The following is a 27,086-nucleotide window of genomic DNA, read 5'->3' on the forward strand; positions in this document are numbered from 1 at the left end:
GAAAAGCGAAAAGAAAAAAATGTTTCTGAAACACACCTTGGAATTCATAATGTGTTTGTATGAAAACAGTCCCACATTTAAACTTGTAGGATAATGAAGCTCAGCTTCTGTTTTCTTTCCCTGCCTGGACGCAAGCAGAGGCAGTGTCTCATCTCTTGGTTTGCTGAGGCAGGGCTGGCTGGGGACTGGTGCTGCAGAGGGCTCTCACAATAATGAGCCTGGTGTGTGTTGGGAGGTGTCTCTCCTTGGGGAGCCAGGCCCCATCTGCCACTTAGGTCTGCTCAGAGACAGAAAATCCATTTGCCAGGGAGCCCTTCAGGGCCTGCTATTTGTGAAGTCAAGAACAGAGAATGCTAGAGATGGAAGATGCCTTTTATCAGAGAGGAAGGTACATTTGTCCTGCGCACGCCAGAGAGTGTGTTAGCAGCAGAGCTACAGGAAGCCCAGTCTCCTGGTACCTAGCTCAGCGCCTTTCCTCTTCTCTAACTACCCCTCCCAGCCCTGCTTACCCCATGCTTTCTCCTCTAACTCCCTCTTTCTCTTTTCTGTTATACCTTCTCTTCTTCCTCTACTTCCTTCCTTATTCTTTCTACCTCCTCGGATACTTACATTTCTGGTTCTCTTCTAATTTTCTTTGCCCTCTTCTTTTCTCCCGTTTTTGACCCTTTTCTTCCTGCCGTCTCTTTCCCCTTTCTTCTTCCTTCAGCGAGAAGCCCCCGCCCACATCCCACCTTGTTCTTCTTAGGGACCCGAACTTTTCACACTCCATCCAATTTTTCTTCTGAGCCAAACACCCTCATCCAGACTCAGAGTGTCTGGGTGCCTAGATGATGTTCAGAAGTAGGTCATAGAAAAGAGGTTGCTAATTTATAAATTCTAAAAGAGCTAGGCTGCAAGCAATAAAAATGGACTGTGGCCTGAAAAATTCTTAGCTCCTTCTGTGGGCTTTAAACTGGGAAAAGGAAATAATTCTTTCCCTTTCTCAAACTGCTTATGAAGAGAAATCTCTCCCTAGGTGAAGTTCATATTATTGGTCAATCAGTGGGCATCCACTGAGGGCTCTCTGTGTGACGGACTGCATTCTGAGCACTGGGAATACTGTGCTTAAGAGCCCAAGCCCTGTCCTTAAGAAATGGAAAGTCTGGTGAGAGATATATAAATAAGTCATTTTATATAGACATATACAGTCATTTTAGGCACTGAGAGTGATATGGGAAAAAAATATAGAACTGATAGGGCTGGCAGGGGTGGCACCATTCTGGTCAAATGATCAAGAAAGTCTCTGAGCAAGTGACATCCAAATAAAGACCTAAATCTAAGAGACCACAGTGCTAAGAGGCAGCTGTGGAAGACCAAGGAAGAAAGCAAGTGCAAAGGCCCTGAGGTAGAAACAAGCTGAATGTGCTCAAAAGACATTAACAAAGATTGGATGGCTGAGCGGCCAGTTAGCTCAGTTGGTTTGAGCGCAGTGCTCATACCACCAAGGTTGCCGGTTCGATCCTCACATTGGCCCACTCAGCTGCACCCTCCACAACTAGATTGAAAACAACTACTTGACTTGGAGCTGATAGGTTCTGGAAAAACACACTGTTCCCCAAGAATCCCCAATGGGGGGAGGAAAAAAAGAGAAGAGGGCTTGCCTTGGACTCTAAGTTATTATTTAAAAAAACAAAACAAAAAACAGGTTGTATGGCTAGAGAAGAGCAAAGAAGGTCAGAGCAGAAGGACATAAGATCAGAGAGCTAAGCAGAAGTCAGATCATATCTGGCCCCTAGGCCATGGTAATGATTTAGATTTCATTCAGGTTGCATTGGAAGGTTTTATGTAGGGTATTTATATGGATAGAGATAAGCTTGTAGCTTTGTATGAGTGGTCTTCAGAGCAATCTATTAGAAATTAAAAGAATTAGCTGCAGCCTCTGAAACCCTAACCCTGATTATCACGACAATATTGGATCTACTCCTTTTACCCAGCCAGAATGTTTCACATGACGTTAACCATTCAAGTGACATTTAGGATGTTAATATCTGGAGTTAAATAAGAACTAGCCCCATTACTCATGGGTGTTTTCCTTTCAGACGTCCTCCAACAGGTATAAACAGCTATCATCCGCTGGGGCTGAGGATTGGGAGAAAGAAAGGAGGCAGATTTTTTAGAATTCTTGAGACAGAGTTTGGGCTTTAACTTTCTAGAAATCTTTTTTTTGTGGATATTTCAACATTACATACATGGAGTTCCTTAAGTGGTATCTCATCAGAGAGACTGTTTTGTTTGTATTGTATAATTATGTTGCAAATCGAAGTCAAACTGAACAATACTATTGCATGATTAGTGTTTCTTTTTCCTAAGGACCCAGAAGTCATGGACTAGTAATTTTACTTAGCTTTGATTAGGTAGCCTTGGGTGAGTCATTTACCTTCCATTTGTTTATAATTTGTATTATACCCAAATTCTTAGAATTTGAATAATTCCTGTAATATATCTGGGAAGACTGTCTGTAAAATAGACATTTTAAGCTAAGTATAGAGTGGACACCTGAATGAAAAGATGAGTTCTGAACTATCTTCAGTTAAGTTGTAATCATGCCAAAATTCAAGGACTTTTGAAATTGGCCTTCAGTTTAGAACAGTAATTTTCAATAATTATTAGTTAAAATATCAAAGTTTTACCAAGATCCAGAAATAGTCAGCGGGGAAATAGAGGATTGTGGGATTGTGTTGGACCTAGATCTCTACCTGCCTGACTTCTGCAAAATAACCCAATACCCATAAGCCACTTCTGAGGTGCTTGGAATTCCTGGGCTCCAAGTGCAAGGAATTCTAGGGTTCCAAGGAGCATAATTCAAAATTCACTGATTCAGAGCTTTAAAACAAGGCTTTAGAAAATTAAATGTCCTTGAGTGTATTACTTATAAAACGTTATTATAAAATACATTTTTCATGGCTTTAATACTATATGGTTCCAAAATCAAATATACCTAACACCACAGTTAGAGATTACTCAGACTAATCCTATCTGTAATTGTACACCGGAACTGTAATATGAGGGGGTGGCTCCTGTTGACCTAAGTAATACACATAATTTACTTGAATCAATATGATCGCAGTTATCCATGCTCATTGTGAAGACCAGCTGCCGTGAGTGAGAGTGACAGATTTGGACTTGACGTTAACTATTTGCAGGCCATAGGTACAAAGTCATTAACAGGGAAATTCCTTAAATTTGTACTTTTCGAACTGCGCTTAACATCCCAAAGAAAATTCATTTGGAGAGGAGGGATAGAAACAGTAACAGGAGCTCTGGGCCTCTCCGGCCATCTCCACTTTCCCCTACCATTCTCAACCAGATCAGCTCTCTTTCCTGGGTTAGTATATATGTATTTGAAAATCACTTGACCAAATGGTGCCTTGGCTAAGATTTATGAAAACGTTTTATTCTCCCCTCTATGAATTCATTGTTTCACAATGCTTCCCCTAGAATTAAAAACATCATTCACACAAAATTATTAGGAGGAAAGAAAGAGGCAACCCTTCCTTGGCCAGCTGAGTAGCTCAGTTGGTAAGAGCACAAGCTCTAAACAACAGGGCTGCCGGTTCAATTCCCACATAGGCCAGTGATGCTGCGCCCTCTACAGCTAAGATGGTGAATAACAGCTCGACCTGGAGCTGGGCTGCCGTGAGTCTGCCGGCAATGGCATAGGCTGCAGTGGGTCTGGCTGGCAGCTGGCGTGCACTTTCGTGAGCTGCCATGAGCTGCCGTGAGCGGCCGTCCAATGGCCAGCGAGCGACTGCCTCACCCAGAGAGAGTGCAATGATAACACCAACATGGGCCAGTGAAGCGATGTCCTCCACAACTAGACTGAAGAACAATATGACAGCAACTTCTCTGTTCTCCTTCCCCGATTCCCTAGTGCTGTTCCCCTCCCCCAATTTCCCAATAAAATCTTTAAAAAAAAAAGAAAGGAAGGAGCAACCCTTCCTCTACAGTAGAAGTTAGAAAAGTCAGCAGTGATTACAATTCAATCCAACCCTGAATTCATCTCTGAAAAGATAAAAAAGCCTTTCAATTCATTCAAAAGGTGCAGCTCAGATCACACTTTTGAGTACAACATAGTCATCCCTTCAGTACAATTATTTTCTTAATTGAATAGCAGGTATAATTCTAAATTCTACCCTTTTCCTTAACCTCTAACTGCCCAACACATAACAGAAATCACTGCAAATGTTAAAATTAGTTCTCAAGTCATCACATACGTAGGTATATAATTAGGGGAGTGTTACATATTTATGTGCTTCTATACCGAAACATTGTTTGGGAGCTGATGATTTCTGTTCCAGTATTTTAGAGTTACCAAAAGTAAAATTCATTAAATTATTAAAATATATTGATTTAGGGTATGATGGAGCTGGCTCACATTGGCTACTGAGAGCAAGTTGTTAGCATCACCCCCCATCTGTGTGTTTAGTGACAACTCATTGGTAGGTTAAAGTCAGCCATGATGGGAATATTTATACCATACAGATTGGCAAACACTATAAATCAGGGCTTTTTAAGTGTGAGGTATTTTTTTTCTTACTTTCTTTCCTTCCTTCCTTTCATCCTTCCTTCCTTCCTTCCTCCCTCCCTTCCTTCCTTTCTTTTTTTTCTTGGGGAGCCAGTTTACCAGCACACCACTGCACCACTGCAGATATCTGATAAAACCATCAACCATGAATGATTTATGTCCTGTTTTTTTGTTTTGTGTGTATGTGTGTGTGTGTGTGTGTGTTGTTCTTTTTTTTTTTTTTTTACATTGTAACATATATCTGTGTGCAATCATCATGTACCTCAGGGCAAAAGGCCAATGACTAAAATGAATATAGGGAAAGACTGGGGAAGAGCAATATTATTTTATGATACCTGAAAATGTGATAAATGCTCTTTCTAACTCATGTTTCAAACTAATCCTACGATAGAGACTCCTGATGTGATAAACATGTAATCAGAGTCACAGCCTACTCTTGAATATGAAAAACAATTTCTTCATTTGTTGATTGATAGATACTCTTACAAAACCCACTTTATCAGCATATTAGGAAATCAGAGAAGGGTTTCTCCTCATAAAAGTTCAAAAGTGATATGTAATTTGACAACTGCACCAACCTTGTATCCAGAACACTGTTAATGTCCTATAAATACAGTGGTACATCTTAAATGTCTGCTTTTCTGCTGGGGTAAAAAGCATAAATAGTTAATCAGAAAGTAGCAGGGTTTTGCTTCATTTTTAGCCTCTGTTTTTCCTTTTTTAAAAACTGGCAAGAAAAAGGAAACTGATTTGTATCTTCTAATAAAAGCCCGGTTCTCCTATCAACCTACTATAGTTAGGCCATCCATATTAAAGAAGGAAGAAGGGAAAAAGAAATCTTCCACTGCTGCTATTCTTTCTAAAAAGATCTGATTACACCAACGGGGAGAATGCTGCAATGACATTGCTAAACTCTTACTTTCTTAGCCCTTTAAATTGGACTAGAGACAGTTTCACAAAGTGGGGCCTGTCTGTCTTTTTATCAAATACATGAGAGTTGCTTCAAGTTACAGTATATACGTGGGGAAAAAAAAAATCTGTTCAACCTCCCACTCCAATGTCCCCTGTGGTCTGTAGTATGAATGGCTCACGAGCTGTAAACAAATTATGTTTATACTACTGTGGGAATGGAGACTAGACAACAGGAACGGGAAAGCCTATTTTCTGGTCTCAGTCCCAAAACTGTGGGTTGGGAAACATATTAACAATTCATCCTATAGTGGGGCACAGCAGGTTCAGGTGACTCTTAACACCTTGCAAAGATTGCTTAGAACATGTCAGATGGGGAAAAGGAGCCAAGGAACCTGGCAGACCATTCCTTCCCTGGGTGTACCTGTCACATGCTGGCAAGAGCCACACACTCAGGTCATTCACAGGGCTGGAATGAAATGAATCACCTGCTTTCAGAAGGGAGCAGCCTTGGTTTCCTCCAGTTCTCAATATGGTTCTAAACATAATGCAAAATGCTCACATGGGTCTAGGAAGCTCTAAGTGATTTGAAATCTGGCTGCCTCGAGCATGACGAACACCCCTGTGTAACAACACGACTTCCCAGCAAGCTTCTATATTCAGGTTCCGAAAGAGCAGAAGGTTGACAGCAGCACAGCTTTCTGGGTGTGCAAGTGTCTGTCTCTCCTTGCCACTTAGAATCTGCATATAAGGTTAGAATGTGTTAGAACATGGGCATTGTCGAAATGGTGGTGATTTTGTGACCCTCTGTCCAACGCTTTTGTTTTATGAAAGGAAAAGCTCATACCCAAAGAACTCAAGGAATTTGCCTGCCCAAAGTTTTAATCTAGTTTCCTGGGTCAGTTTTGGACTTCCTCTACTGTGACAACATTGGTCATTCATTCTTAATTAATTTATCAAAGACTTACTGTCTTCTATTTTTCAATCATTATTATAAGGGCAAAAGATTCAACAATAAACACAACATAGCATGGAGGCTACTCTTTTGACTAAGGGTTAATCTTTAGAAGCTGCTGCTGACTTATGATGAATTAAATTATTTGTATTTTTGTGTAAATTTGAATGAAAGGTAGTTTCCTGAGTTGTTTGTTTGTTTTTTTAAATAAAAGGTATCCTTTTCATTAGATACATCTTGTCCTTCAAAGCTCGGCTAAGGTTACCTCAACACCAAGAAGTCTTCCTGGACTATTTTCCCCTGAATTAGCCGAAGCAAGGTTTTAATTTTCTTTTCTTTTCTTTCTTTCTTTTTTTTAAAAAATTGGGGAATTGGGGGATGGGAACAGCGCTGGGGCATTGGGGGAAGGGGAACAGACAAGTTGCTGTCGTCTTGTTCTTCAGTCTAGTTGTGGAGGACATTGCTTCACTGGCCCAAGTTGGTACCAGCATTGAGTTCTTCTCGGGCGAGGCAGATCAGTCGCCGGCTTCTGGACGGCTGCTCACTGTGGCTGCTGGCAGCTCACACTGGCTGCTGGCTACACACGGTAGCCCATGGCAACCCACTGCAGCAGTGGCTGCAGCCTACGCCGCTGCTGGCGACTCTCGGCAACCCAGCTCCAGGTTGAGCTGTTGTTCAGCATCTTAGCTGTAGAGGGCAGTGTCACTGGCCCTCATATGTGGGATCCGAACCGGGGCCCTCTGGCGTCCCAAGCCAGCTCTTAATCACCGCGCCACTTGGCCTCCCGCAAGGCTTTAATTTTCATACATTATAAATTTCATCATAGATAGCCTGCCTGGTCTCAGCCTCTAATTCTCTCCATCTCATTGTAGAATTGCAAGCACATCCTGGTAATACAACCAGCAGGGAAAGGAGCATTACTTTGCACACATGCCCTGAGAGAGACAGGGATGATCTTGGAGCCATTCTACACTTCTAGCTCTCCTGAAGAGTTAAGAAAACGTGCAGCTCATTGTTCTTCCAGATTCCCTGTGACAGCCTGAACTCTTAGGCAGGCCTGTCCCTATATATATCGAATCTGTGTGCGTGTGCGTGTGCGCGCATGTGCGCACACGTGCATCTACATACATGTTTGTGTTGGCAGAAGGGTAGACTACAGACTACAGTGCTTAAGCATATCTAAATTGTATTACTCACTTTTTCATACCCAACGCAAGGAGAAGATTCTTGAAGAGTATACAGATGTTCATCTCCATTCTATCTGAGAGATACATTCACCATGCACTAACAAGAAGGGACCATTTTAGTAAATGGCTTCGGGTCTCCATTCCCAAATCCAAAAGATTCCACCAACTCATACTAGAAAAAAAATTTTTAAACTAGCCTCAGGACTTACTTGACTATATATATGCTACCAGGAAAGAACACTAATATTGAGCATGATTTATAAGGAAGGGCAAATAGTCTTCCTGGGTACTTTTTTCCCCTCTGGAGATACCTTAAGAATTGTAGTTTCCCTTATAAATAGAATGATGTGAGATGATCAAACTGAAATATTTTATCTCCCACAATCCCATAATTTGTGATTTGAAGACTGAAAATATCTTCAAATAAGAGAATCACATCTAACTTGCTCATCATTTACACCATCTTTTCTAAGGATGTTTATAGCCCGGTTCCAAACACTTAGGCCTGTCGGGCAATTTCATTAATGGTCAAAGATCAATTACTGTAACTGTAGAGTGAATAAAAGAATTGCAGGAAAGTTGTCCTAGGCCTATTTATATAATTCTTATATTTTAATGACAGTCTACTGACAAAATCCTTAAAAGTGATCAATCACAATTATCTGTTAGACGCTGCCTTTGCTCTATACAGGAATCTAATGCTTTATGTACTCTCAAAGCTGTTTTAGTTACTTTAATAAAATAAGATGGGTATAAAAATAAATAATGAATTAAGTCTAAAATTAAAGTGAAACTACTGACAACAAATTATGGCCAGTATAGCTGTAGTTTTCCATCTCAGAAACAGGGTTAGGAGGGCAATAAGCAAGACTTCAAACCATATAAGAAAACATCACTGTCAACTCTTTATTTTCAATCTCAGGTATAAGGTAGATTAGAAATTTTCATTGAGATTTCCTCGCAGTCTCCTGGGCCTTTTGTGTAACCATAAACTTTCTTTAGAGCTGATTTATTCCTGGATTCTTTGCCCCTCTATCCAGACTTATCTACTCTCAGCCCTATCCCCTAAACCCACGATCTAATAGTTTAGAAAACAAGGGAACACAGGAAAGTGAGGATGGTAGATTAAGAGGCCATTTGCCCACACTTCAAAGATGCCTCTTTAACCTAGCATTGGGTACTTGCATTTGGAGCTAGAAGGCAGAGAAGACCTAGTTGAACACACTTACTTTACAGATGTTGGAACTAAGCCCAGAGGGTAGAAGGGCTGGTTTGAAATCATTAGCAGAATCTGAAAAGAACACAGGTCTCTTGATTTTAGGTGGTGCTTTGTCTATTGTGCTGAAAATAGAGTGTTTGCACTATATACTTCCTATAAGATATTGGCTCTATTAAAAACATCATACTATTCATTATTCCTATGAAAATAATTTATGGGCAGTTTTTTTAAAGAAACCTAGAAATAAATTACTTGCTAAGAGAGCCAAGCTTTATTGCTGTGAGATCAATAACTGGCTAAAGCTTTTTTGAAGAAGGAAGTATTATAATTCAAATTTTCTTAATTATACGAATTGGTCTGAGGTTCAGCACTTTATTAAGCCATTTTCTTATGGCACAAAATTCAAACGTGATTAAGAGGGCTGGCAAAACTTACATACACATCCCTTTCAAACCTTCTCCTGCTCATGCATGCTATAAACAATATGATGTTGGGAGATCTTCAAGGGCTCAAGTCTTATAGTTTTAAACAGCACCATTGGCTTCCTTTTTCCCTTGCTTTTATGTCTGGTTATAGAAAGCTTTTCATTCTTTATCTAATGAAGCTATGATTATGAGAACAGACTAAGAGTTATGACCACTCAATGCTTTTAGTCCATTAGATTGAGTGCCCTGCTCTCTCTTCAGGCTCAGCCAAATGGACTGACTGTGTAACACTTGCTCCTCTTGGTTCTTTCTCTTCCTTTTAATCCTTCTGGGATTGTGTGTGTGTGTGTGTGTGTGTGTGTAGAAAAAAAGAAAAAAATTGATGAATATGCATTAGTATTTGAAATATATTCTATATTTTAAGATGTATTGTTTGATTTTTCAATTCCAAATATAGTTTCACAGCTTTAAAATTGGGTGAGTTATTTACATGCCTTTCTGCTCATTCACTTCTTTATAAGGCGATGTAGTTATTGAATATGAGCTATAAAAGAAATGGATCAAAGGCCTCACAATATGAGTTTCTTGACTGACTCTAAAACACATTTCTTCTTATCTTTTGCTGCTTGCACTTTTTTAATTGAAGAGATAGTGATTGCTCTCTAATCTGTCCACAGTTCTTCATTTTAGTTATAAATATAAAGGTATCAGGGTCCTTTGGAAATGCCTTTGCCAAAAGAGGGTGAAATATAAACAAGAATTTTAAAAGATACTAATTCTTATAAGCTAAATTTAGAGTAGGAATCACCTATAATACATGAAATTACTACCATTTGATTGAGACCTGAACATTTCAATTTCTAATTTTTAGTTCTCCCAGAATATTTAATGGAGTCAGTATTACTCCTGATAAGAGCAATCAATTTCAACTGATCTTTACAGCTCTCTTAGGGCTAATAAAATGTGAAGGTCTTCAGACTAAGAACTACTCAGAACTACTTTAATATTCCCAATAATTTTGGGGTGATGGGCCTATGAAGGAATTATGACCAGGGACTATGGTTATATGGTTATATTAGTTACTGGATACTCATCTGTAATGTATGTCTGGAGTATCCATTTATACAAATGAGGGGTATGGCCTGAGATTAGGACACAATGTCAGGGTTCATAGACATCTCTCTTGATTCTTGTTTCTTCCAGAATAGTAGTTATGGGCGTGTCAGGGTTCAATATGTGGCCTCTGTAATCAGGCCATCAGGGTCAGGCTCCTGATTCAGCTATTGGGTTGTCGGAAAAGTCATGACATATTTTGTCTATGTTTTTCAAAGGTCATTTATTTATATAAAGAACAAATATCAATCAGTGATATATTGCCCATTTTGTTTGATAACTTTTTGCCATCTTTCAGTGAGCTTCATAATTCCTCGTTCATAGACGGACCTGTCTTTATTTGCGAAAAACTGAGCAAGGTGCTGATTTACAGCCTCATCAGAATTGAACATTATACTACACAAAGAGTTTTGAAGACAGCAAAACAAGTGGAAGTCTGATGGCGGAAGGCCAGGCAAGTATGGTGGGTGTGGCAAACATCCCGTCCAAGATCCAATAATTTTTGACAGGTGATCGAACCTGTGTGTGGTTTTGCGTTGTTGTGATGGAACACAGCTCCTTTACAATTAACAAGCTCTGGATGTTTCTGGATGATGGATTCATTCAAACTGTCGAATTGCTGACAGTACACATTCTAATTGATTATTTGGTTTGTTGGTAGGAGCTCAAAAAACATGATACCTTTAAAATCCCACCACACTGAGAGCATAACCTTCCTCTGATGAGTGTCTGCTTTTGATGTCGTTTGAGGCGAATCATCACATTGGGACCAAGAATGTTTGTGCACCACATTGTTGTAAACAATCTACTTCTCATCACCAGTTGTCAGTGGCTTCAAAAATGGATCGTTTTCCTCACGTTTAATGAGCATATTGCAGATGTTTATATGCGCTGTCAAATGAACTTCTTTGCATTCATGGGGAACCCAAATATCAAACTTGCTTGCATATCAAAGCTTCTTCAGGTGGCTGTGAACACTTCAGTGATGGATTTTCAATGTTTCTGCAATCTCTCGTGTTGTGTAACATGGGTTTGACTCAATCAATGCCTTTATTTGGTCGTCATCAACCTCGGTGGGCCTCCCTGACTGAGGAGCGTCGTTGAGATCAAAATCACCAGCACAAAATTTCATGAACCATTGTTGGCACTGAAGTTCTTGTAGAGCATTGTCACCATAAATTTTATGCAACTTTTCACAAGCTTGATGTGCGTTCTTCCCTTTATGGAAGTAAAACAGTAAAATATGGCAAAAATGCACAGTTTGGTCTTCCACCTTCAGCTTGTTGTAAAATCTCCAAAACTCAACCAAATTGTTCAATTTTTTTTTAGAATGAAGCTAAAACTGTCATATGTCAAGTGACATAGCAATAACATAGATGCAAATGACTCTAGCACTTCCCAAAATGAACTAGTGCCATCTGTCACAAACATGCGTCACGACTTTTTCGACAACCCAATACTTGTTAGCTGTCGACAATGACTAGGTGCCACCATCATCTCTCTAAACCTTAGATTCCTCATTAGTAAAGGGGAAGAAGAAATTATAGTACTTACACTACAGTGTGGTTATGATGATGAAATGTGATAATCCCCACAGAGCACTTAGCACAGGGCCTGCCACTTAATAAATGCTCATACAGTGCAATTATAGAAACTCTGTATTTTAAACCTTGAAAAAAAAAATCTTAAAAACTAACTCTCCTAGCTCCTTCTCTTGAAGATGAGACAACTGAGGACCAGAGAGAAGCAGTGGCCTGCCTAAACTCCCATAGTTGGTTGGTAGAAATATTAAGACTAGAATGTTGGTCTCCTTATTCTAGTCCACGGTTCTTTCCCCTGCGTTATCTTACTGCATATGCAAGCCAGAGAATGCCTGAGGAAAGTCCTGGGTCATATTTCCCAACAATAATCAAAATGTGTCATAACTGCTAGGATAGAGAGGAAATAAATGCAGGAATTGAGATAAAACATAGCGCCTTAAAAGAGAGGTAAAGAATTGTAGGGCTGAAGTTAAGGGATGGATATTAGAGGTCTATCAATTTGATCCATTTTGTCACTGACTATGCCTTTGGGCACAATACCTATTTACTTAGCCCCTATTCTCAGAATGTAAAAGTAGAAACGAAAATATTATCAAATGCCACTGGATTGTTGTCAAGAAACACCAATAAAAACGATTACTCTAGCAATATAAAAGAGCACCATAAAAACTTAATGATCAACAGTATTTAAGCAGCATGCCACTGAGTATCTAACAGGGTGCCCATGTTTTATAGACAGCATTTATGGACTTTCACAATCCAAATTTTCACTCTTTATGAGTGGTGTATAAATTTGGGAAGTGGTTAAAACCACATTTCAAATCAAAACCGCCTATGAGGCACTCTGCCAAATAAGTGTAAATATCCTCGGGAAATCTCACATCTAAGAGCTTGGTGGAAGTGGATCTAGCTTTCGGAGAGATAAAAATATTATGGATGGTTGGTTACCTTAGGCCTTAGGCAAACATTTTTCTGGGGAACATAAATAATTTCTTCAACTCCAGAAACAGGGGCAGAATATTTCACTTTCTTACACATAATTATCATTCCAGGAAATATACATTTTGCATCTCTTTTTTTTTTGCTAGTAATTTAGCCGTAGAGACACACATTATATAAAAATTTATTTATGGCCTGTATCAAGCTGCAAGAAGCACCGTCTCATTCTTATTGTGTCCCACAATGCCTTGGCACAGAGAAGCACTCCATACCTATTTGCAGAATTTGCGTTAAAATTACTACTGTGATTGTTTCCAACGCCTCTCCCTGAATTCCATCCCACTCTCACTACCAAGTGAGAACTCTTTTAAGATCAGCAACCATATCATATCCATCGTTGTGATAATGTCTAGCACAGTAGAAAGTTAATATAAATGGAAAGAAAAAAAGAAGGAAGGAAGAAAGGGAGAGGAAAAAAAAAAGAGAGGGAAGGATAAACGAAGCACACAAGGGAGGAGAAAGGGAGGTAGGGAGACACTAAGTTAATTTTTCTAGCCAGAGAAGGGCAAATAAAACTCCCTTCTTTCCCAGATTTTTATTAATGACCCCAATTCAAGACAGGTAATGAGACCATGAGAAGAAAATGCAGCCAAGATCAACCTACAGAAAATCTAGGGTAACTCAGAGTTACACTTCCTACTAGTATCAGTCAAGTAACCTGTGGCAGCCACCCCATCAACATGTCTGATTTCTAGCCACCTGGATGTGTTACCTTGGTAATACTATGTCATGGAATATGGCCACAGCAGAAATTTCAGAGTCCTCCACTGGGGAAAATCAGTAGGGTATCAAGGAGAAGAAGAGACATAGTAGAGAATGTCTTCACTGACAGCCCAGTGGGCACAGGAATACTGTCCAGGAGGAGACAGCAATGGCACAGTCATTAAAGGAGCCTTGCCAGTTCTCTCCGCATGGCTGAAGGAAGGCAGTGGCCTAGAGAGTCTTTCAACACTTATCTTCCTACAAAGGAATCATCATCAGAAACACACTGAAATCTTTTGATCATAGGTATGTCGAGAGATGGGCAGGCAGGCTGGCAAAGCAAGGAGAGGGAGGCATATTTGGAGGATTTAAAAAAAACAACTCCAAAAGTCCTAATGCAAATGGCATCCACCTATAACAGTCCCATAAATGGTAAATTAAGTAAAATAAACAACATGTTTATAATTTACAAAGCATTTCCATATGTATTAAAGCAGTGCTCAGATTTGGGACAAAATTTTTGACCCTCTTAACTGACAGAAATTGTCCTGAATTCTCTCTTTTGACTTATTCTGCCCTAACACTGCTCTACCTTTTCAGATGATCCCTCCAGGCAGTTATAGAATCCTAAAGCAACCCAAGGTAAGCATCCATTTCCACACAGTAGAGCCCAGTTGGAAATACTGTTATTTTAACCCAGATTTTAAATCCGGGTTAAATATATCCAATGTGAGATAGAGGAAAATGCCCTACAGGGCCCCTGGGAATTTGGGCCAGAGATGCTGTAATAGATCTTGTCACCTTTAGTTTCTGTGATTCTGTAAAATTCACCATATCCAGGTAATTTGTGCTTGTCACATACAGCAGACAAGGCTAATAGATCCATCAGTCCAGAAAGAAACTACAAGCAGCATTTCAGGACCTAACTCAGAGGACAATATGTAGCCAAAGCTCAGAAACAATGTAAAATAAATGGCCTGTTGTGATTACCTTCAATTTGAACTTGACCTACACCCTTCCATTACCTTTCAATGCACATAATAAAATCAGACTAATTGAGGTGTTTTTCAATGGAATTTGTAAAATGTGGGACAGAGCACACAAAGTTTGCAGGAGGACTATATGAATGAGTGAACAAGTCATCTATGAATTAAGTCAAGTCAATTTTCATTCATTTTATATTTGACATTTATTGAGTGTGTAGCACATAAAATACTTTATTCATTTGGATTATCATAAGTTGAAAAGTAATAAAACTAAATGTTCTTAAAAATATATTGTACTTTAAACTTTTCATTCATTCAAGCAGTCTGCTTTTCTATTAAACCACAACATGACTGTACACCTAAAATCACATCATGTCTTTCAGTCTGTGCTCACAACTATAGAAGTCCCAGTTAAAAAATATGGTCTAGAGGATGACGGGCTAGCTCAGTTGGTTAGAACTTGGTGCTGATCACACCAAGGTTGCCGGTTCGATCCTGCATGAGCCACTGTAAGCTGTGCCCTCTTTAAAAGAGTGAACTATGCCATTGTAGCATGAAAACAATGTGTAACCAATGACCATGTGTATTCCCCAATAAAAAAAAGAAATGAAAAAAACAATGCTCAGGCTGGCCAAGTGGCTCAGCATGAGCTCTGAGCAACAGGGTCGCCGGTTCGATTCCCACATGGGCCAGTGAGCTAGGCCAGAGCTGAGCTGCCACTGAGCTGCCGACAGGTGACAGGATGGCTCAGCTGGTGAGAGCACATGCTCCTAAAAACAGGGTTGCCGGTTGGACTCCCGCATGGGATAGAAGGCTATGCCCACCTGCAACTAAAATTGAAAACGGCACCTTAAGCTGAGAGGCCGCAAGCTGCCAACGAGCAGCCGGATGGCAACTGGACTTGGAGCTGAGCTAGCTGTGTCCTCCACAGCTAAGATTGAAGGACAACAACTTGGCTGTTCCCCTTCCTCAATCCCCCAATAAAATCTTAAAAAAAAATGGTCTAAGCAATGTCGAACATTTCTTATATTTTAAAAACATGATTAGGCTGGCTGAGCGGCTCAGTTGGTTAAGAGCTCACTCAAGAGTGCAAGCTCTGAACAAAAGTGTCGCCAGTTCAATTCCTGGCCCCAGCTGAGCTGCCACTGAGCTGCCAACAAGTGGCAGAATGGCTCAGCTAAAATAAATAAATACATAAGTAAATAAATAAATAAATGATTAATTTATAAGATTTATGAAAATGACATAATAGGTAGTCTGTCATATGCAAAGTGATTTCCAGCCATCTTATCTGAGGCTAGAATATTCAACCTAAAGAAAAGTCATTAACGATATTTGTTTTGTTGAGTAAATTAAAATCAACACCCCATTCTTTATAACATGCCTTACCTTTTCCAGGAAAAACTTCTTCTTAACCCCAAGGCCTGGCCCTGGGGCAGGTATATAGTTAGAATAAAGATTTAAAATGAGTCACTGATAGAAAGGTGTGTGATTTTGGGGGAGCTAGAGAATGCTAACAACAATAATAATATAATCTAGCTTTTTCCTCACAGAATTTGGGGTAACATGAAAGAGATAGGCCTGAAAATATCTAGAATAATCACTTGCCATTCTCTAGTATCTAGTTTGGAAAAATGGAAATGAAGGCTCATGTCCAATAATTACTTTGTCAATCTAGGATTGGTCAGATGCCAAAACATTTTCCAGAGCATCCTTATGCAGTGGGTCCTTTCCCAAGGGCACAGTGTGGTCCAGTCCAAATTTGGGTCCTTGGACACATCATGGGTTAAGTCCATGAAGTTCTAAAGGATTAAACCCAATCTTTCAAACTGGCACAGAAGCAACCTTATCTTTAAGGTCTTTGGGGCTGAAAGGCATTCATGGGTCATATGAGGCTGGGGAAAGACTCAGCAAACTGTTTGCCTCCCTCAGAACTATGGATGAGTGGGGTGGGGAAAGAGTCTAGTCTCCAGAGGTAAAGGTCTGTTGACTTTATCTTGCTCTGGGGATGCTCCCTTTCAATTCTGCACAGGCTCTTTGGTCAATAATAGTGAAAACACTCCAATTTGCAAGAACTCCAAACTAAAGAGCCTCCAGAGCCTTTCTGTAATCAGTCAATTTTCAGTTATTTATGCATATGGTAAGAAGTAGCATCTTTAATAATAAAATGATAATTTATGTTTGATTTCACAATATGTTCTATATTTGGGGTTTTTCTTTTGTTTTTGGCAACTTCAACAGACTTATTTTCCTAATTAGTTTGACCCCGACTAATGTTACAATTAACATTCTCTGAGTATACACACACATACGCACACTACTCACCAATTTGATGGTGGGGAGAAGGCCCAGTAACATATTGTCAGATAAGGGAAAGGTGGTCTGAGATTATGTTTTTGCTGCCGGCAATTCACAAACTAGATCATCTGAATCAATAAGGAGTTGGCTGTATTCATAACAGGCACTTCTTAGAGCCAAATCATCACATTCGCTAATTCCCATCCAGAAAATGGCCTCAGAAATTACTTACTAAACTAAGTCTAACCAGCACACAAAATATTTTTTTTGAAACCAGGATTACCTAGTTTTAGTGTTTATGCCAATCCAATTAACAAGATAATTGCCAGGTCTCTCTAGTACTGGCGGCTACACAGACCTGCCTGAGTTTTCTCTTGGGCTTGGAGATACGTGGGGCTATAACTGGCCAGAGTTAGTTCTTAGTCTTGTCACTTTGGGGAATTAAGCACAGCTTTCCTTGATTTCCTAAAAATGCCTTCTAGACCTTTCCCCTCTCCCTGAATGGCCCAAGACGCCTGGCCTTCCCAATAGGCTCCAATGGGCTACCCATCCATGGCCTCCGACCCTCACCGCAGCTCACCTAGCTTCTCCTCGGCTTGGCTGCTCTCTGAAGTCTCCGTTGGAGGCTGGGCTGTTCCCTTGGTGGCAGCATCCTCTGCAGCAGGGGTAGTGGCAGCAGCAGCAGCAGCAGCAGTGACAGCAGCAGGCACGTCGGCTTGTTTAGGCTCCTCCTTGGCTGGGGCGTCTTCCGCCTTAGAGGACAGCGAGTTGTCAGTGGAAGCTTTAGTGGCACTTTCTGTCTCAGCAGAGCCGGCCTTCTCCTCTGAGGGGGCAGGAGCCTGGGGGGCTGCCTGCTCTGCAGCAGCATCAGGGGTGTTCTCCCCTTTCTTCTCCTCTGAAGGAGTGTCTCCTGCTTTGCCGGCCTCCTCAGACTTGGGGCCAGTGGCTGGGGCTGCTTCAGTGGTGGCGGGGCCTTCTCCCCCCTTCTTCTCCACGCCATCAGCAACAGGGGTTTCATCCTTCTTCTCACTCACTTCAGCCTCGGCAGCGTGGGCATCACCCTTCTTCTCTCCTTTGAGCTTTTTCCTTGTTATGTGTCCGCGGAAGCTAGCCTGAATTTTGGTCGCGGCCTTATGGGCTTTATCTTCTGGTTTGATGCCATCTTGTTCGATCTTTTGGTCCTCATCATTTTTTTCAACCTTTGTGGAGAAAGTAGGGGGAAAAGGAGAGATGGAGTGATGTTTTTCCCCTGCAAATCACAGCATTCAACAAATATTTATCAAATGATTTATTCTACGCCAGGTACAAAAATCAGCAATACTGTAGAAATTCAAATCAAGCCTCCTCTGTCTCCATGGTAGGGGTCTGAATAGAGAACACACTATTTTTATGGGAAAACTCACGTCCTTTCGGCCCTCCAGAATCGCTGGCATTATTTGATATGTATTTCTTTCCCCAGCTCAATGTCTCTCCATTGCAAACTTAAACCAGCCTTTCTGTAGATGCGCTTTGATAATTCAAATCACATTCACCCTAGGTTTTAATCAAACAGCTCTGAAAGATAATGCCTTTTTAGGGTTTCTGAGTGGGACTCGGTTCAAACTTCATGATTTAAAAAAGTATTATGGAAAAGTCTGATTATTTTACACAAGATTTCAGCCCTGCTTATGAAATCAATAGATCTGCGGCAAACAGTATTGTAAAGGTTTAGACAACAAATTCTATCAGGGTTTTATGCAAATGCAAATGAATTTCAGGACTTTGAGGGTTTTGTCTGGAATGTGGTAACTCAGAATGCTGGTCACAAAATGATGTCTAATTTCCCCTGTGTATAAAAAAAAACCTGAATTTAAAAAAAGAATAGAAAACACTGTTTCCACTTTTGAAAGAGCAGCATATATTTACCAAACCCCAATTTCTTATTCCCAAAGCAATTTAAACCTAAAATTAGTTCTATATTATTATCTATAGAGCCACCCTAGTACTGAAAGCAAGAGACTAGAATACAAAATTTTTACCATTTGGTTGTAATATTTAAAATATTTACAACATGCTGTAAATAATTTTTTTCCACAAGGAAATTAAATCAGAAGATAGGAATAGAAGGTATAGTTATGGAAAGAAACATATAGGCAAGTACATAAAATTCTATATCACTCCATTGCTCACCATGGTTCCCCAATGTGGTTACTGATAGTCTCCATTCATTCCTTCCTTCAACTTTGGAGCACATAACTTTTCTTCACTTTTGTGAACATTGTTCTAAACAATGGGGAAATACAGCAGTGAACAATGCAGCAACTTTCCTTCAAAAGACCAATAATAAAAAGAGTGCTTCTCATGTCACAAGTCCTGTGCTTGGCCCTCATCTTAACCTTGGCCTGACCTTCGCCTTTGCTCCAGTTTAGGAGGTAAGCCACAGCAGGCCAACACAATGGTATGCTTTCCACCTGTCATACCAGCTCTGCCCCAGTGACCTAGATCCAGCTCATCATGATGCAGGCCTGTCTGACATAATTTGGACAAGCACATGAACCTCCTGTTATGTAGGTCCATCAACATACTAAGGGATCTGCAAAGTCACTTTTGAAAATAAGCTACATGTGAGAATAAAAAAGCAGGACTGACAATTTTCCAATAAAATTTAAGAAAAGTTTTCCTTCTTCCTCAGTTAACTGTGCATGTCTCCATACAAAGGAAGGAGTGGGTGAAAAGCACTTTGCAGAGGCCCCGCCTGCTCTCTGCTCTGGGCGCCATGCTGCCTCACTGCTGAGTTCTCTGATGCACCCCCACCTTCTCGCTGTCCTGCTGCTCTTCATGGTTCCTACTGGGACACACACAGCACAATCTGAGGTACAGGAGCAGCTGTCCCTGCCAGGAGCTCTCTGCTCAGAGATGGACGCATAACCCTGTTAAATTAACAGTTGTGAATGGAGCATGGAGCCAAGATGTGGTTAATTTATTTTACTCTAGCTTGAATTTTCTGAATGAGGCACCATCTTATGTGACAGGACATCTGCACTTGGGTGTTGATGCCAAGTGGTTCTTTAATACAAATACTGCTCCTTGGGGAATAGACAAACCAGTTACTTCAGAGTGGGCAGGTGTGCAGAAAAGACCCTCTGATGACTCAAGAAAGCTATAACTTTAGACCCCCCCCCCTTATAAGAACATAAAGCAAAGCTGATGAAACTCTTAGAAAGATGGAAAACATAAAAAGAAGGAAGCTGAGAATCTGCATGGGATAGAGAAACGTTATATGGATAAAGGAAGAGCTCCTCTTAATTCTCCCCTCACTGCCTCATTTTCTCAGATCATCTGCTGCTTTACTTTCCAAATGATCAGGACTTAAGTTTCTGTACCCAGCATTTAGGCTAACATGACTATTTTAAAAGGCTCAGGCTAGACTTGGGTGCCAAGATTGTTGCACCAGGCTTACCTGAACAATCCAAGAGTATAAGGGACAAAAGAGAGGAAGGCGTGGGCAGGAAGGGAAAAAACTATGAAAGAGCAGAGTCAGGAGTGAGAGGGGAAGGTGATCCTGGAAGAGCGAGGTACCCAGATGGGTGGATATACCCAGAGAAGGGATCAAAGTACTCCTTGGGATTGTAGCTCATCCTGGAGGGATGGCTGGACCACTTAAAACATTAGAGATTTAGGGAAACTGGATTCTAGAGATTGGTTGAAAAAAGACAACTTTTACGCATTTTTTAGATAGTCAGAGGGACAGAGACAGAGAGAGAAGGTGAAGGGAAAGGAGGAAAAAGGGGATGAGAAGGGAGGGAGAAGGGTAAGGAAGAGAAGAAACCAGCCTAAGATGACGCCAGACTTAAGTGGTTGAACAGAGGCATCCAGGCACAAAAAAATTTAAGGAAAGCCTGGGTCTTAAGCTAGAGAGTGCCAGAGTGTGTGCGTGTGTGCGTGTGCATGTGCGCGCGTGCGTGTGTGCATGTGTGCATGTGTGCGCATGTGTGTGCATGTGCGTGTGTGTGTGTGTGTGTGTGTGTGTTTCTTTCATACCTCTAATTGATTCTATTAATATGGTTCAAACTACGGGTTATTTTCTGGCATAATTATTTTCACAGTACTAGAGGTAATTGGACTGGAAGTGTATTTTTTTTGAGAGACGAGACAAGGAGGAAGACGTTTCCCTAGACTGGGTTCCAGACAGCTAACCCCAAGATGTCAGGCCACATAGACTTTTTCCCAGCTAGAATTAGAAGAGTTTACCTAAGACAAAGGATGTTTGAACCCAGGGAAACCAGAGCCATCAGTATGCTCAGCACAACCCTTTCAGTTTCTAAAAGAAAAAGCCATGGTGGCCTGGAAAAGTGACTTGCCAAAATTCATAGAATGAGTGAATGAGTCAGAGGCTCAACTTGTATTAGAACTCAGGCCCTCTCCCCTCCCATCCCCATCCCAAGTCCAATTTTATTGGAGTCACTTGGTCTTTCTTGTAGCAGACAATCCATAAAGCATCCTGTCCACATTCTTATTCATCTATTCATTTAACGATGCTGAGTGTCTGTGCTAGGCACTCTAGGCACTCTAGTGAGCATGGATACTACATCTACCCACACAGGATACACAAGGTTCTTTTTTAAATATGCTTTTAAAAAGTAACCTCATGGTACTTTAACAATCAGCAACTTACCAGGAACTCAGAGTAGACACCTGATCTTATAACCATCCAGTAGAGTAAGGCAAATAGATTAAATACGTGAGTTATATAAGGAGGAGAGCCATAAAAAATAGATCCTGGTATTTAGTGGCTAAAAGGTCAGTCCATAAGTTTCATTAAAATAGATTTATTTTTTAAACTTAGCCTTGCCACCAACAAGCTTTGGGCTGAGCTCTACCGTTTTCTGAGGGAATTTCCCATTTCTTTCATTTGTACATGGGGTTGCTGCTGTCTGTGAATTCAGTGGAGGACACTCCAGTGCAGGGTATTATATGTAGAAAGAGTATCATTACGAGTTGCAATCACTTTCTCAGGAATCTTCATTGCTGTAGCTTAGTATTTTTACTGACCAATACATTTCGGAGCTCTGTAATTTATGAAGTCTTAAAGGAAACTATGGTATGTGAAATCTTTACTTTTCAACCAAGGCTAAAATCTTGGATGAATATTAGTCTGAAGAAAATGAAGGGTATCATTACATTAATTCATTGAGATCTAGTCAAATTTCTAAATCCATTAGATGAAAGAGCTATAATTTTCATCAGTATTTAAGAATCATAGATAAGAAAGCCAAAAATAAGAAGTGGCTATTTAAGGGGCAGCCAGTTAGCTCAGGTGGTTAGATCACAGGCTCATAACACCAAGGTTGCCGGTTCGATTCCCACATGGGCTAATGAGCTGCACCCTCCACAACTAGATTGAAGACAACTACTTGACTTGCAGCTGATGGGTCCTTGAAAAACACACTGTTCCCAAATTAAAAAAAAAAAAAATGAAGTAGTTATTTAATACCCAACATTGTTGCTCTGGTGAATAGTTTCCTTCCCCTTTGAGGGAAGGGGTAGATTCATTTTAAGATGTCTAAACATTTTCATTCTTTATGTTACCAAAGAACTTTGGGCAAAAATCCACGAATGCCTGACTTTTAGAACTAAAATAACACCATCTATTCAACTGGGACACCCCACTTCATTTAACATTTTCCAATTATTATAGGAATACCTCAACCTTCTGAGCACAGAAAAACTTTGCCCTGTATCTACTTCTGCCAGTTATAAATACTACTATTATAATACTTCACATTTTCTCTTAAGCAGGATTGAATTTTAAATGTTTTAAAAATCATTGATGTACACCAATTCCTCTTTCTGAGAATATCTTTAGTAAACCAAAAGATTTAAATTTGACTGAACACAAGATATTTCCATGAAGCAAAGTTGAAAGGCCAGAGATATCCTAAGCAAAGCTTTCCTTAACACACTATAGTTTTCATGCCTATCACAATCTTATGCAGCCCTCAAAGGAAGCAGAATAAAGTGCTTGTGGATATACATGAAATCAGGATATCTATTTATTACTCAGTCTGTTTTTTATTAATAATTTATTGAGGTGAAATTCATATCAGAAAAGTTCACTCTATTTTTAAGCATAATTGATAGCATATACTTTAGAGAAAATGTCCAAATATTAAAGGAGTTTACAATGGAGCTTCTGTGCTTTCTTTGAATCTAGTCAAAGATCAGAAACCCAGTGAAATGCCCCTTATGGAGGAGAGAGAGGAGGATGGGCCAACCTTCTCCAGTTCTGTAGATGAATTGCCTTCATGCTTCTGGGAGTAGTAGGGAAGAAGTGGCCATTTAAAAGATGAATGCGCACTGCTGGAATACATGGGGTTCCCTCGCGCTCAGTCTATTTTAAAGATCTAACTACAATGGTGAGGGGGTGGGGTGTAGGAAGCAATGAAACTGCTGTGCTTTTGCCAAGAATTGTCATTACTTTTTTAAATTCTGATTTTCAGTCCAGTGAAAAGTCCTTTTTTAGTTCCCAGGCATGTGGGAGCACAAATATATGATGACTAAGCAATTCTCCAGGGGAATGTGAGACATCAAGAGTGATCTTGCAAATTCTGGCAGAATGGTAGTAAGGGAACTTGGTTTTCCCCTTCAGCTGCAGCTCCAGAGTTCTGATAAGCGGGAAAGAAATGTTCATGGGTTGACTTACTATATAAGAGAACCAAATACCCTATATTGAAAATTGGAATAGTATGATTAGCTTTTTAAATAATAGCTAGTGATCAAGACATAGGTCTTCAGTTTATGTTGATATATTATTTATTTAACATGTATAGCCCACCTGCTTCCAAAAGAATATGACGTGGCATATTCAACACACTATAAAGTACTATTGGAGAATTCATTTTCCATTCAAAAGAGTTATCTTTTATTTTATTTTGTATATTTGTAACTCTATTTGTCCCACAGACAGATAGAGAAGAAGCAAAGGGTATATTATAATTTGCACCTTCTAACAGACAAAAGTCAGCATTGGAAAGACCTTGTCTGTTTTGTTCACAACTGAATCTTCAGTTTCTCGAATGGTGTCTGGCACATAATAGATGTTCATTAATATTTGTTTAACAAATCCAAATTTTAACACCTCAATTAGTGTCATTTTAGAAAAATGATTATAGGCAAAGAAGTCTGAGATTCCATTTTGTCAACTTTTGTTGAAGTCCTTTATTTTCCAGTGATGGACTTCAAGAATATCTGACTAAGACAAATGTATGTTTCCTCAACACCTAACTGAATAACTGACTTCATATGGTGAAGTTGAACACAAAAACTAATTATGGAAATGAATCAGCAGGGGTCAGACAAGGAGGGAAGTCACTAAACTAAGAAATGACATTATGATATAGTAACTTTAAAAGCATGTAGAAATGTAAATAAATCTAAGATAAAAATAACCGACTTACATTCATCTTATCTATGGATTGGCTACAGTGATGTCAATCAAATTATTTTTAAAATATATATTTCTACTTCTCTATTAGTAAAATAAGTGAAAATATTCATGGGGATTATTGGAGTCTCTCCTCTTCCCTCTATTAATACTTCATCTGTATAATGAGTCCCAGGGCCTAAAATTGTAGACTGGGATGACTACTTCTTTATTATTTAAGGAAGGAAGCCCCTTTCCTCAAACTGGGGCTGGGATGAGCCCAGGGCTGAGATGAGGCACACATGTATGCACACACCCAGAGAAAACCTCTGGGTACGGCAAACATGGGCATAAGTCACCTGACTGAATCAAGGTCAAAGTCACTGATGCCCAAGCAAATACCAGCTGAGTCAGCTCTGGGAGAAAGGGGCTCCACCGTTGAGCAGTGGGAGCAGATCCTCTGATGAGCACTGCCTGTTCACTACATCTACAAGTGTTCACGACCTCTTCAAGTGGAATGTTCAAGAAGGAAAAGGTGGGCAAGGTGAGGGAGACACTAAATCCTGCCCTTCGAGAGGTCTCTGTGCCTATAGTGGCCACTGAGCGGGGAACAAAAAGGGAGGACTCCCCATCAGGCTGCTGAAAAGGCTGGAATCACACACCAAGACAAGAGTGGGACCATGAGGCTTCTCCCACTGACAACTGGAGAAAAAGAAAGAACAGCAGGCAGCCAATACATCTGGGGAAAAGACAGAAAAGCAGTCTACTGGCAGGCAGCCCCTTGTATCACCCTCACAGGGGAATTTCTCTCAATTAAGAGTTTGCAAGAGCAAACCACAGACTGAGCTGCTGGGGAAGGTGCTCAGAGCCAACCAGCAAAGAAAAGCTGGAGCCCAGGGAACACAAAACTGTGTCCCTTTCTCTCTCTCTCTCTCTCTCTCTCTCTCTCTCTCTCTCATTTCTCTCTCTCTCTCTCCCCCCCTTCCCTTCTTCCCTTCTTCCCTATTTTCCTTCCTTCCTTCCTTCCTTCCTTCCTTCCTTCCAGACACCACAAACTGTCTCTTGTTGGACATTCAGGAATACAGGACACAATAAGCATTTAAATTACTATACTCTTTCTACTATACTGAATAGTGATTAGTAATTTATTTTTTAAATTCAGCAACTTTCATAAATTACATTCTAAGTCAGTAGTACTTGATAAATTTTGTTCAATGAGTAAATGATTGAGAAAAACCTTCTTCATCTACTTTAATATACGCCCTTCCCCAAATATTATCACCCTTGGCCTATTTACCTTGGTTTTCCTTCTTTGTGCTTAGAATCACGTGACACGTACTTTTATTTCATTATTAACTGAGTCTTTCCTTTGGACTATAAACTTTCTGAGACCAGAACCTTGTCACTTTTGTACAATCCTCAAAGCCTTGGTAGCTAAAATAGTGTTGGCATATAGCTGATGCTCCGAAAATATTCATTTGTAATTAAGTGACTATGTGTCATACTATGTTAGTGATCAGGGGGCATGTAAATGGGCAGCACCCAGCTTGCTCGCTGGATAGCCTTGCTTTGCTCTGAAAAACTAATGCTTGGGGTCTGCATCAAGCCACTCTCCAGCAGTCATATTCCTCTATCCCCTTACGTTTCTGAGTGGACATCATATACAGTTAGTATAGCAATTCAAACCTCATCATAACCATGTGAGGATCACATCACTGTGCCTATTTTATAACTGAGACAATTGAAGAAACATAATGGAGCCTAGTTTATCCAGCTTATAAATGACAGCTCCCACCCTCAAGCCCACGCCTCATCCAGTGCTTTTTAATATAGAATATGGGAAGCCAATATTCCCTGGTGTATAAGAGCATGGGCGGTAGAGTTAGAGGTGTGGAGGTCTGAGTCTCTGCTCTGCCACTTAACTAATTACCAGCTCTTGACCTTAGGCAAGTCAGCCTCAGTTTCATTATCTATAAAATGGGGGGAATATCAGGGCTATCTCATTGTGTTGTCGTAAGAATTAAATGAGTTAATGTATATAAAGTTCTTAGCACAGTTCCTGACATATTGTAAATGTTCACAAAAAGGGTAGCGCTACTATTTTTCTCATCAGAATCATTGCCATCATCAATATCACCTCAGAGTAATTTCTACATTATCGTTAGACTAGGTGAAGACATGTTAATAAGATAAACATCAAAGGAGGTTTGGTCTTGACGCCTTATTTATCTGCACGATTGCTGGTACCCCACCCTGGAAGGGAGAGTCCAGTTCCTTAACTCTAGTATTACTGAGCTATCTGTCCTCAAAAAAAGAAGCAGAAAACTATCTAAAAGGTGCTGTAATACTCATTCGGGTTCTTTCCTATCCTTGGTAAGGGGGCAGATCTGTCTACATCGTCAACAGTAAATCACAATCCCACTCCTCTACCACCTAACACACACTAATTCTATCTTTTATCCATCCCAAAACCTCCACATGGTCCAGCATCTTGTTGATGGAAATCCACTTAAACCAGAAGTCTCTTCATTCTCAAAATATATGCCCTTCACCTGACAACCCCATCCCACACAAAAAAAAATCTCATTTAGCTACTATTTCACATACCTGTCTCACTGATCTCGCTGTATCCTATACACATCCAGTAAAACAATTGCCTGTGCAGATTCTGAGATCTACTCTACGTACTCAAGTCTGGTAAAAGCTGTGAATACAACTGCCAGACATGTCGTGGGGGGTTAGCTTAGGAGCATCTGTTCCTGAGGAAAGAGGGAATCATGATTTGG

At 40.2% G+C, this 27,086-nt stretch overlaps 1 protein-coding gene across 2 annotated transcripts in view; it reads right to left on the bottom strand.

Moving 5' to 3' along the window:
• The window catches only part of GAP43 (growth associated protein 43), a 98,446-nt gene that overhangs the window by 26,808 nt on the left and 44,552 nt on the right, over positions 1-27,086 (bottom strand). Inside the window, exons 2-3 of one of the 2 annotated variants that reach the window (XM_019627180.1) lie at positions 19,068-19,160; positions 17,479-18,097 (exon numbers count right to left, since the gene is read on the bottom strand). In XM_019627180.1, the coding sequence (XP_019482725.1) occupies positions 17,479-18,097; positions 19,068-19,070 (622 nt within the window). In that variant the 5' untranslated portion in view covers positions 19,071-19,160. The remainder of the gene's footprint in view (positions 1-17,478; positions 18,098-19,067; positions 19,161-27,086) is intronic. The other variant, XM_019627179.1, reaches the window with a different exon arrangement.

This window comes from Hipposideros armiger, unplaced genomic scaffold, assembly GCF_001890085.2.
Source record: "Hipposideros armiger isolate ML-2016 unplaced genomic scaffold, ASM189008v1 scaffold_718, whole genome shotgun sequence".
Lineage (NCBI taxonomy): Eukaryota > Metazoa > Chordata > Mammalia > Chiroptera > Hipposideridae > Hipposideros > Hipposideros armiger.